The 15,878-nt window shown below is 37.0% G+C and overlaps 5 protein-coding genes across 6 annotated transcripts; 3 read left to right on the forward strand and 2 right to left on the reverse strand.

The window, feature by feature from the left end:
• Nucleotides 1–1,063: 1,063 nt before the first annotated feature.
• LOC111791684 lies at nucleotides 1,064–3,224 on the reverse strand. Its single transcript, XM_023673133.1, has 3 exons — nucleotides 2,775–3,224; nucleotides 2,089–2,193; nucleotides 1,064–1,566 (listed from the first exon to the last, which is right to left on the reverse strand). The coding sequence occupies exons 1-3, from the start codon at nucleotides 3,093–3,095 to the stop codon at nucleotides 1,255–1,257; spliced, it is 738 nt and encodes a 245-aa protein (XP_023528901.1). The 5' UTR covers nucleotides 3,096–3,224; the 3' UTR covers nucleotides 1,064–1,254.
• Nucleotides 3,225–4,542: 1,318 nt separating this feature from the next.
• LOC111791685 (RING-H2 finger protein ATL70) lies at nucleotides 4,543–5,111 on the forward strand. Its single transcript, XM_023673134.1, has one exon. It carries the CDS (start codon nucleotides 4,586–4,588, stop codon nucleotides 5,084–5,086), a length of 501 nt encoding a protein of 166 aa, XP_023528902.1. The 5' UTR covers nucleotides 4,543–4,585; the 3' UTR covers nucleotides 5,087–5,111.
• Nucleotides 5,112–5,921: 810 nt separating this feature from the next.
• On the forward strand, nucleotides 5,922–8,903 carry LOC111791686. The gene is made up of 4 exons (XM_023673135.1): nucleotides 5,922–6,220; nucleotides 7,338–7,439; nucleotides 8,060–8,220; nucleotides 8,584–8,903. Exons 1-4 carry the CDS (start codon nucleotides 6,124–6,126, stop codon nucleotides 8,689–8,691), a joined length of 468 nt encoding a protein of 155 aa, XP_023528903.1. The 5' UTR covers nucleotides 5,922–6,123; the 3' UTR covers nucleotides 8,692–8,903.
• A 177-nt stretch (nucleotides 8,904–9,080) lies between these two features.
• Nucleotides 9,081–10,467, forward strand: LOC111791683 (uncharacterized protein At3g28850). Of its 2 annotated transcripts, none has more exons than XM_023673132.1 (2): nucleotides 9,081–9,281; nucleotides 9,491–10,467. In XM_023673132.1, the coding sequence occupies exon 2, from the start codon at nucleotides 9,629–9,631 to the stop codon at nucleotides 10,457–10,459; it is 831 nt and encodes a 276-aa protein (XP_023528900.1). In that variant the 5' UTR covers nucleotides 9,081–9,281; nucleotides 9,491–9,628; the 3' UTR covers nucleotides 10,460–10,467. The 2 variants fall into 2 exon arrangements, with proteins under 2 accessions (XP_023528900.1, XP_023528899.1); XM_023673131.1 differs by having other exon boundaries at nucleotides 9,081–9,233.
• A 1,098-nt stretch (nucleotides 10,468–11,565) lies between these two features.
• Nucleotides 11,566–15,337, reverse strand: LOC111791681. The gene is made up of 4 exons (XM_023673127.1): nucleotides 14,705–15,337; nucleotides 13,874–14,029; nucleotides 13,089–13,775; nucleotides 11,566–12,950 (listed from the first exon to the last, which is right to left on the reverse strand). Exons 1-4 carry the CDS (start codon nucleotides 15,041–15,043, stop codon nucleotides 11,832–11,834), a joined length of 2,301 nt encoding a protein of 766 aa, XP_023528895.1. The 5' UTR covers nucleotides 15,044–15,337; the 3' UTR covers nucleotides 11,566–11,831.
• Between the last annotated feature and the right edge of the window lie 541 nt (nucleotides 15,338–15,878).

Below are 15,878 nucleotides of genomic sequence, written 5' to 3' on the forward strand. Positions count from 1 at the left end.
AATTAATTATATTGGAATCTCTCTTTCATTAGAAAACGCAAATTAGAATCGAGTGTGAAACGAAAATGTTTAATAATTACAAAAAGTTGGATCAAAATTATTGGTCCCTCTCTAGCTACCTCTCCATCTTCATTTAATTATTAAAAAAATTGATTCCTAAAAGTTTAATTTTTTTTTTTTTATGTATTTATCATAAATTTTCATAATTATAAATCAAAAATAGATTTATTAGATACGAAATTAAAAATTTTAAAATTTATTAAAACACTAGACTAAAAGAATAAAACAGAGGTTGAAAATGATGTAGGCGCCTACGTCAGCATGCATTAAAGGATTAATGAAGTTACAAATTGTGACGTGGAGTCCACGACATATGTTTTTTTTTCTTTGCCCATCTATTTTATTTATTTATTAATAAGTAATGCATGATTCGTTAACTTTCTTTCTTTTATTATTATTTTTTTTTTTCAAATCCAAATTTTATATACAATTTGTAAAGATGAGAAAGAGAGAGAGAGAGAGAGAGAGACGCTTTTGCCCTTAAAACATCCATTATTTACAACCCTTTATTCCTTATGGATTCTCTTTACATTCAACTTTTTAATACAAAACTTTGCTAATTATATAAATGGATAATTGTAAAGTTTTTTTGACCTTATTAGGGTTTTGTTTATTTTCTTCGTTTTGTTTTTCATATATACAACGTTTTATTAGCTCTTGAGATTATCAAGAGACGAGACAACAAAATTTTCAATTAGTTGAAGTATTGTTTACTTCTCTAAAAATTCGCACGAACAACTAAAAAAGTTAGTAAGAATTCCCAGGAGAAAACTTCGAATATGATTTGTTCTATTATATTAGATTGTATTTCTAATGATATGCGTGTCGTTGTTGAATCGTATAATATAAATTATCCTTTGAATTTTCTATTTTGACCTTTATTTAAAAATACTCTTTGAAGTTACTAATGAGGAACAGAGGCCCAAAAGTAGGCATTGGACCGGGCAAAGGCCCAAAGCCATTCATTACAATGCATAAAAAACAAGTGAAAGGCAACAAACAATGGGGAGAAGCAATTCAACACTATGATTTTGTATTACATTTAACCAGGAGTTCGTGATACATACACAACACTAGTACCGCCCCTATTGTGACACATTTAATTGATGAAAAATGCACAAGATTTGAAAGGAATTCGTAGCACAAACCAAGTTACAAGGATGGAAATGAAATATACATTAACCAAAATATGCTTTATTGGAAGATCTTGTTATACTGACTTGTGAGAGAATCTTTGAGGTTCGAATACAGATCGACGAGTGAGTATTGCCGAAGTTTCGACACTTCATACCAAGAGTTGAAGACAGAAAGGTGCTTATCCGTGCCAGAGAACGCTAACTGTATCGCAAGACTGCAATCGACAGGACCACTATTTTTGCAGTTGTTTGTTCTGATTGCACAATCCTGATTGTTGATGCAAACAAAGGTATGGTTGTTTGAACATCGAGCACAACCATCCCTTTTCCAGAACAAGTTTTGCAGCCTGCCTTTCTCAAACTCGAGCACCTATACACCGAGAAAATTTGATGGATTTGTTACCCAATGGACACACAGACACTACTCAAAGATTAAAACTCAACATGACTTGAAAATGTTTAATACGTAATGATTTGTGAAGCCTGTTAGGAACCACGACTCTCCACAATAGTATGATATTGTCCACTTTGAGCATTAGCTTTCATGGCTTTGCTTTCGGTTTCCCCGAAAGGCCTCGTACCAATGGACATAGTGTTCCTTACTTACTAACGCATGATTATCCTCTTAATTAGCCAATGTTGGACTCCCCCCAACAATCCTCAATAAAGCCTACCCATTCACATAAAAAAAAACTACAAAATATTGAAGATTGTCATATTATGACGACCTTATTCCATACTTTTTCCATTGCTATCTCTTACATTTCACAGCAAAGGTAATTTGTTACAAATGTCCATTGAATTCTTATAAACATATCACCAAGTCAGTGTAGTATTGTGTCCATGTCTTGTGCCTTTAGTTTACTTCCTACTTTCTATGTCATAAACTTACCAGAGTAAAGCTGGTTACGATATGTTGTCCATCAGAGACAAAAATTGGAGGGGACCTTGCAGCATATTTCCGACCAGCAAATGCAACCATATAGCCATTTGAAGACTGAATGAAAAGAAAACAAAATCATGAGTCCACGACTGGAGTGAACGGAAAACTAGCATATTGAAGTAAAATGTTAGATTTATGTGAGCAATTGAAATCGAGCTAGCAAAGATATTAAGTATGATATCATCTTAAAGCGGAAGAGGGAAGGGGAATATCTACTCTCTCAAACATCAACCAAAGAGTAAAACATCTTGATGCCATCTTCAGTGAAGTTCTTCCTTTTTCCATATAAAGATCAACATTTAAGTTTCTTGTTCAAATTGGATCGTGCAGAATGTCAATCAACTGATTGATTACTGATTTCCCTCAAAAAAAACAATGAACAAACCAAAAAATCCCATATCAAATCGGCTAGCATCACGCATTCTAAGTAGGCAAAATGATTCCATAAGGATCTGTTCTGTATCCTTCCCTATTAGAAACCTAATACTCCAATCCCACAAAACCTACCGATTCTCCAATTAGACAAAATACACGCACAAAACCTAATTAGAACTACTCTCAATCTCAAACGAAGAGAAAACAGAAAATCCATAGATTCGACAATCAACAAAGAACATAGAGTTTGAAAAACTAACCGGATTGAAGGAGGACACAGAAGGAGTAGTGTTGACGGTGAGGAGGGAGATCTCATCAACCTTAGGTCTAAACACAGAGATCAGAGCATTTCCATTCGTAAGAGCGAGCCTGCTGTCACAAGGAGACAACTTCAATGTTTTATTGAAGACGAACTTCTGCTCCGTCGCAAAAGCAAGCCCTAAGGTGAACCCGTCGGACTTCTCAACAGTCGTGTCAATACAAGGTGAGAAAACTCGGTTGTTGTCCCTAGCTTCGACAACCACCACCGTCACCAACAGAAGCAGCACGAAGGACAACGGTGATAGATCGGAAATCGCCATGGTCAAATTGGAAACTAAAGCTTGGAAATTGAAATTTCTGCCAAGGAAAAACCGCCACAGAAGCTTTCAACGGCGATGGTCAGAGTCAAAACTTCATTGGGAAGCAGAAAGAGATTCCCTCGTCGGGTTAACAATACAAAATGGCAAAAACGTAATATATTTTAATGTTAAATAGAATTTATTAAATAACTAAAATACCCCAAAATCATAAATGCTCCTTTGAGAACTCTATTTTTATTTATTTTATTATTATTATTTTTAATTCAATAATTACAAGAATAAGAATCCAACCATCCACCTTAAAATATGGAAGAAAAAAAACATTTACTCGTGTCGAAAAGACTTCACAACCTCANATATTTTAAAATTTTAATAATTCATTAAATATTTTTTAAGTTAAAAAATAAAGACTAAATTTATAATTTAAAATAGGAGTAAATATGTTTGACTTTGGAGAACTAGCATGGATTGTGACAAATCAATTTTAATTAAATTATATTGAGACTTTTTATAAAAAAAAATAATTAAATAAAATAAATTAAGGTTAGGAGAAAACGACCACAACACAATATTAATATAGGATGAATTTGGGTTTGAGTGGGGTCCACCACACGTGTATTGCCAGCTCATATCCCGAACACAGTTGACTTGGCAAACCTTGCTGTCAAATGATGCCACCTCCATGCTTACAAATAATAGCCGTTTTATTGACCCAAAATATTTCTTTTTAGTATAACAAATATGGTATTAAAAATCAAAACTCGACACTAAAAACAAAAATGCATGTCAGTTACCTATTTTGATAATTATTTAGTTATTACATTTAAAAATTCAATATCATTTATTTTCCTTTTAATTTTAAACCAAATTGATATTCCTCCACTTTATAAAAATAAATAAAATAATTACATTTAATACAAAATAAAAATAAAAAATAAAAAAACGGTTAGATCAACCCAATGTTATTTTTATTATCTCGAGAATGATGACATGTGGAAAAACAAAAATGAAATTTATGAGTCAGTTAAAGAGGTACAAGTTCGCACTCATTTGTATATTGTATTTACCTTTCTAACCCTTAAAATTAGATTAAATTTATTTTTTAATAAAAAAATATTTTATATCGTCTATATCGTCAACATTATGAATAACACAGTATTACTTTCGTTCATTGTCAACTACATTAGTGTCGTCTTAAAATTATATAATTCTAGACATATTAAAAAAAAATTACTAAATAATAATATTTCAGTTGAACCGAAGAAATTGATATAATATTTTATTAAATAAAACTATGTTTCGATGATTTAAAATTTAGAACAAACAAAAATTATATGATAATTGTGAAATTAAATTTGTCGTTATAAAAAATAAAAAAATAAAAATTATTGTGTGGCCCTATCCATTTATATTTCTTCCCCTTCTCCATCCATGGCAGAAACCAAAAATCCCCTTCTACTTCTCACAGTCAACGCCTTTTCTCTTGCCCCATGAACAACTCCACAGGCTCCGGCGGATCAGATGCCTCCGGCAACGTCGGCACTTTCCCCTACATAGTCGGAATTTCAGTCGGAGTTCTTTTCCTTCTCACAACCGTAACAATCGCTACCTATTTATGCACCAGAACCACCGTTCCGCAGCCGAATCGCCGTCGTCGGCCAGGGGAACGGCGCGATGTCATCGTCGATTTTGGACCGGGGCTCGAAGATGAGGCCATTAATGAATATCCGAAGATTCTGTACTCGGAAAAGAAATTGGAGGGAAAAATGGAGTCCGCCGCTGCGAGTGGTTGTTCGATTTGTTTGGGGGACTATAAAAACGAGGATGTTCTACGGTTGTTGCCGGATTGTGGTCATATGTTTCACAGCGGCTGTATCGATCCGTGGTTAAGGCTGAACCCTAGCTGCCCTGTTTGCAGAACTTCGCCGGTCCCGACGCCGCTTTCCACCCCTCTGGCGGAGGTGGTTCCGTTGGCCAACGGAAGGAGTTGAAAAATCTGACCTGTAAATAAATATATATATTCCATACTTTTAATTGTAATAATTTTATATTTTAGGCTTAGCCAAATTGTAAATTTAAAGGTTTTTCATAAAAATCCCCTCCATCAACACGAACATAATTTAATTATTATAACCTCGTATTACTTTTAAGAAATCGAAAACATAATATTTACTAAAAATGTACGAACGATCAATTCAGGAATGTCTGACACATGAAGGACTAATCTAATTCAATTCTTAAACAAATCGTCGTGATTCTCACCGCCTTTTTGTTCGTTTCTCACCATGTTTCTAGACGGTCATCTTTTGTACTATTTGTCACTGCGTTGGCCCTGCCAACGTTTCAGATAGTTGTTAGATTCTGTAACGTGTATATTTTACTTATTTAGATCCTCGAACGTCGAGTGAACGTTTTTTAACGTTAACCTTTGGTTATAAAGGGTTTATCATACCTTCTATTCACAGAGGGAGTATTTAAAATCTCGAAGAGTTGACGGGGGCAATTGATAGATCGAGCATGGCTTGCCAAAATTATTAGAACTATTTTAAATCACCATTAAAATAAATTTTTGATTATAATTAATTAAATGAATACATTAAAAATATATTCTAATAAAAATTAATTAAATTAAAATATAGTTTAAATTGTTATTAATTAAGTAGAAATTATACAAATTCTTGAAGTGACTTTTCATAAGTTTTTAAAATTTATTTTTTCAGTTCATTACTTTTAGAAAGTTGACTAAATTAATAAAAATAATTTTATAAATTTAATTTAACAAACAGCTTGCTTGGCTTCTTCTCAACTTCTTTTCATTTCTTTTAGGAAATTTTCTCTTCATCCCATCTGCCGATCCCCGACGAAGAAGGGATTCTTCTCACTCGCCAATGGAAAGCGTATCTTGCAGTGTTTTCCATTCCACTCCACCGAAATCCCCGTTTTTCTCGCAACCTCAGAGCTTCATTATTAGAAATTTTGATGGTTTTCTTCAAATTTCTTGTTACAGAATTCGAGAAAGAGCAATTCCATGGAACTCACTTCTCTGATGAAGCTGATTTTCACATTGCTTCTCTGGTTGTGTTTCGTTTTACAATTCTCCTTCGCCACTCGAGTCCAACTCTGCGGTTTGTGCTTTCTGATTCCAATGCTTGTACTCCGATTCTTTGATGTTTGAAGGACTTTGATCATTTTCGAGAATTTTTGCGTTTCTTTCTGAATTTAGGTTTTGTGCGTTCGATTAAATAAGGTTCTGACTCTGGATTTGAATGCTTAAAAGTCAATGTCACTGTACTGTTGAATACTTTTTGTTTTTTGATCTCTTATTTTAAACATTGTTTCTTATATCATAGTTGCATTTCTGGTACTGTTTGGGACTGTTCATCATTATTATAGAGCTTCAGTTTGATGTGTTTGAAGGTGAATAGTGATGAACTGAGGGTGGATATGTGAGATAATTAGATTGTGAACTGATGGTTAGGATCCACTTCCAACAATATGCTTATGGCCCCCACCTCACTAATAACTTAAGAGCTTTGAGCCTAAACACTTGTAAATCCAAACATCTCACTAGCACATATTGTCCTCTTTTTTGGGCTTCCCCTCAAGATTTTTATCCCTCAAAGTTTTTAAAGGAAGAAATCTTAAAGAATGCTTTGTTCTTTTCCCCAACAGATATGCAATTCACCTCCCTTTAGGGCCTAGCGTTCTCGCTAGCACTCGTTTCCCTCTCCAATCCAATCGATGTCATTCTCCTCTCTAATCGATGTGGGATCTCACAATCCACCCTCTTCAGGTCCAACGTCCTCGCTGGCACACCGCCCAGTGTCTGGCTCTGATACCATTTTGTTATAGCCCAAGTCCACCGCTAGCAGATATTGTTTTATTCGGACTTTCCCTTTTGGGCTCTCCTCAAGGTTTTTAAAACGCCGCTGTTAGGGAGAGATTTCTATATCCTTATAAAGAATGCTTCGTTCTCCTCCCCAACCTATGTGGGATCTCATAATCCACCTCCCTTCAGAGCCTAGCGTTCTCGCTGGCACTCGTTCCCCCCTCCAATCCAATCAATGTCGTTCTCCTCTCCAATCGATGTGGGATCTCACATTTTATCACCAGCATGGTGGCACCCATTGGTGTCTATTGAAGTCTGCCTTTCGTTCTTTAGTTTGATTGAACTTTGCTGTAATGGAATGCCATTTTGTGTTGATATACATATAATTGATATCTATTCTTCCACTGATGCAGATGAGACAGCTAAGTATGATATCATGGTGAAAGGAGTTCAGATATCTCCCAGCCCCATAGTTAGGGGTCGCCCAATAAATATGACCTTCAATCTAATTATAGGTACTCCTAAATTACCTGAAGATTCAATAATACACTGAACTTCTTTTCCTAGTTACAGGTCTTACATCTGCTTTAACAATTTCTATTCATGAGGACTAACTACCTTCCGTTTCTTCTATGGAGAATAATGAGTTCATGAGTTAGATTGAGGTTACTTCATATACTTGGGCTAAACTATCATTCAATGGTGAACATTGAACACAAATTGAGTCAATCATGTATGTTTTGTTAGCTATTTTCTAGTATAAGGAGTTGAATCTCACTAATGAGCAGCTGGATCTTTAAATGGTCATAAACTTGCGTTGGTGTTTCCATTTGGACCGATTATGAGGTTCAGCTAAAAGATGACAAATTGTTTGAAAGTTGACTTTGCTTAGCACTGTTAACCTTCAGATTCGCCATCTTTTTTATGAATAAGCAGGATTAGAGGATACTTCTCTATCACTTTTGTTTTACTTCTAATTATCAACTGCCGTCCAATCTTTATTTATCCCTTGAGAGATAATGGTGTACCACCTTCGCTTCCTCTGTAGACAATCGTGCCTTACTACTCGTATATTATCCTTTGACACTTGGTTCGAACTTCAGCTAATGACAATAACCTTGTACACATGGCACAGGTAAGCCAATCATTGCAGGAAAAATGGTCGTTGACATTGCATATTTTGGGTGGCACATGTATAGGGACAGCCACGACATTTGTGTTGAGACGTCCTGCCCTTACTCGTTTGGTGATTTTGCACTCGCTCCATTGCAAACGCCTCTGGCATTCTTTTTACCAGTAAGTTACTACTCATTTCATGTTTACCACTTGTGTTTGTATTTTTCTTGTAGTTTCTGGTTTTTATTTTCCTAAAATAAGTTAAAAGGAACAAGGTTTTATCGTGCCTCAATTGATCTAGTAAAGTCAACTGTCGTCTTCAAAGGATACGTGCTCTACCTTCCATTTTCTACTTCAGAGCTCCAACTCCCAGTTATAGAAAAAAAAAAAAGAGGCTTTCTCATCTGAAGAGGTTCATGATGACCTTATTATCCAAAGGAACTCGGATTGATCGGGACGAAAAATCTTAGATATATACACACAATCATTGATTTCTTTTTCTTTTAATTATCATGCACTCTAACTATTTCCTTTTCCTTGCAGGGTTCATATCATATGCAGATAACCGTTGTTGATGGAGATGATAACAAACTTGCATGCTTTGGCTTTGATTATGAATTGGTGATTGCATCACTATTTGGAGATAGCTAAGAGCTTTTATTTACTGATTATTCAGCAACTGGTCTTTGTATATATGAACCCTTCTAGAGCTTTGGCACTTTTAGATCTTTGTTTGTTCCACGGGCAGACAACTTTGTACTGACCATTTGAAGAACTTATTCACGAGAATGAGCAGTGAAAATCACACAGATTACTTTGTTCTTTGTAGATATAAAGTGGAAAGAGAAACAATGGAGTACCTCGCTCCGCACCACATTAAATTAAAATAAGTTTTACTACTTGAGGAAAGATTCAACATTTATATTTATTCTTGTTTTAATGTGATCATTGATGTAAAGAAGTTTCTTCCTATAGATGTTTGAATTCTTGAACTTGATATTGATACACTTTTTATCATTGATGTTTTCTAGTCTCTTATATGCATAATTACCATAAAAAGTTTTGTTCTTCACTGAGCTGAGGATTACAAGACAGTACGGTAGAACCGATGGGAGAGGGACTTTGAACAGTATAGGCATGCATTTGTCCCCCGACGAATCATGAAGCTTGTCGAAAGAGCGAAAGCACAGAAGGTTTGTTTAGCCTCTGGCATTCACTCTTTTCACTTTGCTGCTTTTCTGGTGAGTATACCTAATAGGTGGGGTCTGGTTCTTTCTTCTTATTTGATTAGTTCATACCATGGTTGATGGACCATTGTTGGTGATGGGTCAAGTGTGAGTTAGACAGAGTTGCCTCTCTAAACAATGGCAACCCATGTCCCACGCTAAAGTCATAAATTTAGGCAGAACTCTGAAAGCAAACTAACAGCTTTTTTTTTCTTTTCTTCCAGACTCGACTTTCTAGCTATTGGAATCCAGAAGTGAAATGTGAGTTCAGATCTTTCTTCTATCTTTCCTGATAATAAGATGTCAAATATCACCCAACTTCTATTTAATGATGTGATAACAAGAAGAAATAGATCAAGGAAATGAAAGGAAGGCTGCTGAAGAAGATGAAGTTCTTTCCTTCCATTAACTCTTTAAAACAAGACCACTCTCTTCTGTCAGGCCCCCCTGAAAACCCTTGTAGCCAAATATGTGAAACCCCACCAGTAGTAGAATGTAGCATCATATCCCAACATTTTAGAGATCCAAGTGAACTCGAAATTAGTGTCAGCGACCGAAACCATCCCGATCCCTTCATAAGGTCCGAAGAAATATTGGCTACCAAACATGATTTAGAGGCTCCATGCTTATCAGACATGACTACCATGGAAACAAATGGTGGGCTCCAAGTGAAAGTGGACAATCATCAAGAACATTCATCTTTATTAGACTTCGAAGAAAGGTGCCCACCAGGAGGAAGCAAATCCATTATATTCTACTCGACAAGCTTGGGATGTATTAGGAAAACATTTGAAGAATGCAATGGTATTCGGTTCCTACTCGAAAGCTTCAAAGTGTTGTTCTTCGAGAGAGATGTATCGAAGCACTTGGAATTCAGGGAGGAGCTATGGGAAGTCTTGGGGAGCAGGGTGATCCCCCCGCGGCTTTTTATTAAGGGAAGGTACATTGGAGGAGCGGATGAAGTGGTAGGCCTGCATGAGCAAGGAAAACTAAGGAAACTGCTGGAAGGCATACCACTGGACTTGGCAAATTCATCTTGCTCTTGCTGTGCAAACACCAGGTTTCTGGTGTGCCCATGCTGCAATGGCAGTCGCAAGGTTCTTAAAGAAGACAACGACGACAACAACTCGTGTTATAATAGATGCACTGATTGCAATGAGAATGGGTTAGCCAAATGCCCCTTTTGCTGCTGAAAACACTACAATCTTCCCCATGTAACATCACTCACTATCTACTTCTATGTAAGTCCATATCTTCTCTCTTAGAATTTTCCGTTCATTGGCTAGCTTTTAGAATTCGCTGACCGTGCTTTGTTCGAATTCTCGACTGCCATTGTAGTGTTTATATAGTTCTTAGCTATCTACTTTCCCAGTAGACCATATGTAAACATAGAATTTCTAGCTACCAAAGCCACATTTTTTAAACTTTCTTTTCCTCCAACTTACTTGTGGATTTTCAATGGAGAATTTCAAATAGCAGCAAAAACAGGATCATCCAAATAATTGTATATTTGTATCAAACTGATTGAGAATGATGATGGGCAGAGGAAGACAGCACATGGCTGCTTTGATAAAAGCCTAGAAAAAGCCATTGATTGATTGATATCAAAAGTTGGGAAGAAAAGTGTTGGGAAGAAAAGTGTTGGGATTACAAGAACTTTATGTTAAAAGGGAAAAAGACAGCTTTTTTTCAGTGTTTTTCTTTCTTTCTTTTACCCTCCTCTCCCCTTTAGATTGGCAAGAAAAAAGAAAACTGGGGAATGGGGAAAAAGTACCATCAATCTTGCAGGTCAAATAGATTAAAAGTTCAACTACCAACCCTATTAGCCACTGATGAAGAAAAAACTGATATTAAATTATGAGTTCGATATCAATCTCCCTTTATGTCAAAATGAGTATGAGAAATGGTTGGATATAAGATTATGAGTTTGATTTGAAAAGTAATATTAAAACAAAAATAGGGAACTGTTTGAGAACTGCTGCTAAACATTGCCTCCCACTATGATTATTCCTTGTCATTTGGAGAAGCACAATAATTGTGGTGAGAGAAAAATAGAACTAAAACAAGTTGGAGAGGCTAAATATAGTTTGATAATGCACTAGAAAAGCCCAACACCTCAACACAGCCTCCACCGGCCTTTACTACCAGCTTTGCTGATAGGATACCACAAATGATAATGGAGCAACAAACAATTGTGATAAACTTATGAACCACAAATCAACAGAGCATAATATCTCATCCTCAACCACATCATGAACAGGGAATTGAAACCAGAAAAGGAAAGCAGGAGAAAGAGAGCTGATGTGATAATTCACAGGAAGATTACTCATTTATGTCCAAAAGTAAGGTCTATGTCCATGGAAGATGATCAGACAAATTATAGGGAGATTAGATACCAAAAAGCAAGCAAAAAACACACAGACAGTTGCTCTTGACATTGCTGCTGCTACTGCTGCATACCTATACTATACTGCATGTCCATTCCCTCCTCTTTGTTAAGCTCTCAGTCACTTGCAAAAGGAAAACTAGTTAGATTAACCGACAATTCTAAATTTACATTTAAGCCTATGATGTAGCAGCAATGTCTGCTAGTAGTGTGGCATCGGGACTTTGTGGCATAGTGTTCGGATCTTCTGAGGCGTGAGAGGAGTCAGGTGAAGGTTGCAAAATCTGGGTGTAGTTTAGTTCGATCTGTAGTCGGTGGTGAAGCGGGGTTGATGCCATTAGACCCTTTTTGATATCGGCTTGCAGTTCCCGAATCGGGATAGCAGCCAAGAAGCTCTTGATGTATTCTTTACAGGATTCCTTCCCACGACACAAGACTTCATCTTTCTCCTTCATTGGTTCTTCAGGCTGTGAGGCTACGTTCTCTAGTGTCAAGCTCTCTTCCTTTCCACTGGCCTGTTGTTCCTTGGCCTCAACTATTTCTGCAACAGTCTGCTGATCGTTGGAAGTCTTTTCGCCAGCTGACTGGTTAGTGTCGGGCATTTTACAGATTGTAGTGTTGTTGTCAAATTTCAAGATGTAGGCCTGATTGCATCCTTCATAGAGCCTCTCCCCTAACGTGTCGATGATATAGTACGCGTCAGATTCGACCTTAAGAATAAAGAAATGGTCGTTCCAACTGACAACATAAACCTGTGGTTCACTGTCGTCTGGGCAATCTGTCACAGTACGGCTAATCTCATCCCATATGTTATCAAAGGACATGGCACCATGCAAAAATTCGAATCTCGCCTCATTTATGCCTTCTGGATGGAAAAAGCCAATGAAGGACTTCCTCTGAACCACAGACAGCGGTCGGATTTTGGCTTGAATGACCGTATCTAGATCAAAATGCTTGTCGGGGAATCGTTCCCGATATATTTCATTTTCACAGAGTTTCCTCCATTCTAACGAGCCATCTCTGATCAAACTATCAAATTGAGATTTTATAGGCATGAGATTTTGGCTGTTGTGGAACCAATCAGCAATAACAGCTACAAGAGCAGTGCATGCACTTTCACCCGCTGCCCGCTCGCTACGTTGATCAATAGAAGCAAAGAAGACCTGTGTTTGTAGCTTCATATGTCCATCACGGCTTACAATTTCCTTCTGCTCCCAAGTGCCAATTGCAAAATTATCATCCCCAAATTCAGAAACCGATGATCGATTCGCAGTTGAATCCTCCTCTGTCTTTTGCCACTGCAATAACCAACTTTAACTTAGCAAGAATTGTAGAAAAGAAACAGACTATCGAGATATCGATTAAAAGCTTGGTAGACATTCCTCATTATCATTATCGACACGTACATAATCTGTATATGATTGCAGAAATCTTACCCCAAGACCAAGAGATTCATCAGAGCTGAGCTGCCTTCGATCATGATCAATGTCGTCACCACCTTCTTCGCCATAGGCCTTCTTCAACAATGGCTCTCCTTTTGCCTTGGGAGATCTAAAACTTAGTTTTCTCTTCCTCCATGGCAACAGGCCACGCTTTGAACTCTGTGGCAAAGGTTGTTCAGAGGCTGAAGCAGTTGAATCCTCCATGCTCGAGCAGCCCACATCTGATTTTCGATTACTATAGTAAACTAAATTTTCGTCACCGCCATTGATCTTCATATCAGAGTAATGTGATCCTCCAGCATAATTTGCATAGGCCAGAGTGCCATAACTAAAGGACTTCCTTATGTTAGTATCCTCCTTCCCTTCATCTGTTTCCCCTTCCTCAATGTCATCAAAGGAATCAGAGTCGAACGGGTAGCAAGACTCACCATCCTCACTCTTGGCAGAACACCTCCCCTCACTGCCCTCTTCTTCATGGCAAGCCTTTTTTGCCTTTCGGGTCGACACAAACTCCGTAAAAATCTTTACTTTCCTGAGGCCAGCTTTAAGAGCAGAGAGCTCATCTTTTTCTGCTGGGACATTATCTCCTGACCAGGGTGGAGATGGAGCCGGGGCTACCGATCTCTGTACAGGCTGTGATACAACTTGAGCAGTTCTTAGCTCCAATAAGTTCAGCGATATCTGTACAATCCACCATAAGAAAAAAACATGTGAGATAACAACAATTTGAGTGGGGGGAAATAGCATCAAATATTTCGAGGAAACAGGAAGATACGAACCCAGAGAACATGACTGGTCTCAGTAGCATTTGTGGATGGATTAAGGGGTATCGTCAATTCGAGCTCTTTTTGTTCAGCCACAGAAACATATTCAGACAGATTAAGCGATGCTGATCCAACAACCTGAACTTTGTTTTTCGACCCTCGATTTAAGCCCTGAGTAGGGAGGGAAAGAAAACGAAGGTTCAGGTTCACGTTCAAGTTCAAGTTCAAGTTCACTATCGACCATTACTGATAATTACTCACAGTAAAGACAGAGAATGGGAATTCATCAAGTTCATCCATATAAATCTCATGTCAAGGACAAAACCAAACAACAATAGCAAAGAAACATTGTCATCCATAAGATCCTAGCAAATCTACTAGAAACCCACTATTTGCCTCGTTTTCAGCATAAAACATTCAAAAGAGTACAAAGAAACAAAATCCAGAAACTCACAAAATCACAAGTTACAAAGGTCAACTCCCTTGATGAATTCAACTACCCTTTAGAAAGAACCATATCTTAGTTTCAGACTCTCAGCTAAAGCCTCTTCAAAGGCCATAGAAAATATTAGAATTCTACATAAAAGAACTGAGAGCTCGCAAACTATCTGAAATGGCGAAAGATCACCCATTATTGCTTCCATTCAGTACAAATCTTAAGGAAGAAAATACCCAAAAAGTGAAAATTATAATCGCAAGAAAAGGAAAAACCAGTCTGATAGGAAAAGCTAAAAGATGAATAGCCAAAATCCAGAAAAACCCAATGCCGTGAACCACAAAAAGTAGGCAAAGATTGAATCGAGGACAACAAACAACAAAAAGACCCAAACTCAAACTCAAACTCACATTGAAGGCAGAGAAAACGATCTCCCATGGATGAAACACATTCTCCTTGTAAGCAGAGAAAGTACAAACGCTCTGAAACTCTTCATCCCACTGAGCGACACCGTTCTGATCCAACCCATCGGCCTCCTTGGTGTAATTTCTCTTCACCGCCGTTCTCCTCAATGGACTCAAAGCCATTTTGGGGCCCTTCCATTTGACCTCGACCGTCAATTTATCAACCCCCTCCTTTCCATCTCGCGGCGGATCAAGCCCTTCGAGTCTCTTCACCGCAAGCCTCACCTCATACTTCCTCGAAACAAGCGGCGGCCATGGCCGCCACTTCATCATCTTCACTACCATCAGTTAATGCAAGAGAAGAAAAGATCCTGATCCTATTGAACCCCCAACAGAAAAACAACAAAAAGGGGCACCGAGAATTAGGGGGAAATTCAGCCCCAGAATCTTCCAAGAAACAATTAACGAAACCCCTGATCAAACAACGCAAATCCGGGGAAAAAGAAATTGTGGGTTCGTGATTATAAGAAGAAAGGGAAAAGAAATTGAGAGAAAGAGAGTCGAACACTAAGCCGTTGGGTTTGGCTTTGAGATGTAATTAGAGAGACAGAGACAAAGGTAGGGAAGACGGGCAGTGGAAGTCATTTTATGGGGAAAGAGATAGAAGGACAGAGAGATTTATTATTATTATTATTTCTTTTTTCCTACAAATTCATAAATTTTGTTTTTTTTTTTTTCTTTTTCCCTTTTAATTCATGTGAGGGGAAAATAAATAACCATTTTGACCAATCTTAACCTTAAATAATTTTTTAATACATAATTTCTATTTTTAATATAATTTGTATCGAAAACTTAAAATATCCTAATAAATTTAATAATATTTTACAAGTAAAAATATAATATAATGCTTAAAATAATTTTTTTAAACTTAAATTTTAATATTACAATCTAATATTCTACGCCTAAATAATTATTTAATAAGCTAATCCAGTAGTCTACCATAGTATTAGGAGTTGGTGGGATCGAGAATATAATTATTGTTCTGGATCAGTTTATCTAATAGAGAAAAATATGTCTCCACTTCTCTGTTATTCCTAGAATTCCTCGCTGACCAAAATAGTATTACAATTCTTCATTCTAAAAATAGTAATTATTTATCAATAACAAAAAAAAAATGTCA

The sequence above is a fragment of the Cucurbita pepo genome, chromosome LG03 (assembly GCF_002806865.2).
Source record: "Cucurbita pepo subsp. pepo cultivar mu-cu-16 chromosome LG03, ASM280686v2, whole genome shotgun sequence".
Classification (NCBI taxonomy): Eukaryota; Viridiplantae; Streptophyta; class Magnoliopsida; order Cucurbitales; family Cucurbitaceae; genus Cucurbita; species Cucurbita pepo.

What these genes read in the sequence shown, in the direction of transcription:
- LOC111791684 (XM_023673133.1), bottom strand. Translation starts at nt 3,095, where the DNA reads ATGGCGATTTCCGATCTATCACCGTTGTCCTTCGTGCTGCTTCTGTTG. An exon ending in CTGTGTCCTCCTTCAATCCG is followed by an intron (nt 2,194 to 2,774) that starts GTTAGTTTTTCA and finishes CTTTTCATTCAG; the next exon opens with TCTTCAAATGGCTATATGGT. An exon ending in TCGTAACCAGCTTTACTCTG is followed by an intron (nt 1,567 to 2,088) that starts GTAAGTTTATGA and finishes CTCGGTGTATAG; the next exon opens with GTGCTCGAGTTTGAGAAAGG.
- LOC111791685 (XM_023673134.1), top strand. Translation starts at nt 4,586, where the DNA reads ATGAACAACTCCACAGGCTCCGGCGGATCAGATGCCTCCGGCAACGTC.
- LOC111791686 (XM_023673135.1), top strand. Translation starts at nt 6,124, where the DNA reads ATGGAACTCACTTCTCTGATGAAGCTGATTTTCACATTGCTTCTCTGG. An exon ending in CACTCGAGTCCAACTCTGCG is followed by an intron (nt 6,221 to 7,337) that starts GTTTGTGCTTTC and finishes CCACTGATGCAG; the next exon opens with ATGAGACAGCTAAGTATGAT. An exon ending in GACCTTCAATCTAATTATAG is followed by an intron (nt 7,440 to 8,059) that starts GTACTCCTAAAT and finishes CACATGGCACAG; the next exon opens with GTAAGCCAATCATTGCAGGA.
- LOC111791683 (XM_023673132.1), top strand. Translation starts at nt 9,629, where the DNA reads ATGAAAGGAAGGCTGCTGAAGAAGATGAAGTTCTTTCCTTCCATTAAC.
- LOC111791681 (XM_023673127.1), bottom strand. Translation starts at nt 15,043, where the DNA reads ATGGTAGTGAAGATGATGAAGTGGCGGCCATGGCCGCCGCTTGTTTCG. An exon ending in AGACCAGTCATGTTCTCTGG is followed by an intron (nt 13,776 to 13,873) that starts GTTCGTATCTTC and finishes TGGATTGTACAG; the next exon opens with ATATCGCTGAACTTATTGGA. An exon ending in ATGAATCTCTTGGTCTTGGG is followed by an intron (nt 12,951 to 13,088) that starts GTAAGATTTCTG and finishes TGGTTATTGCAG; the next exon opens with TGGCAAAAGACAGAGGAGGA.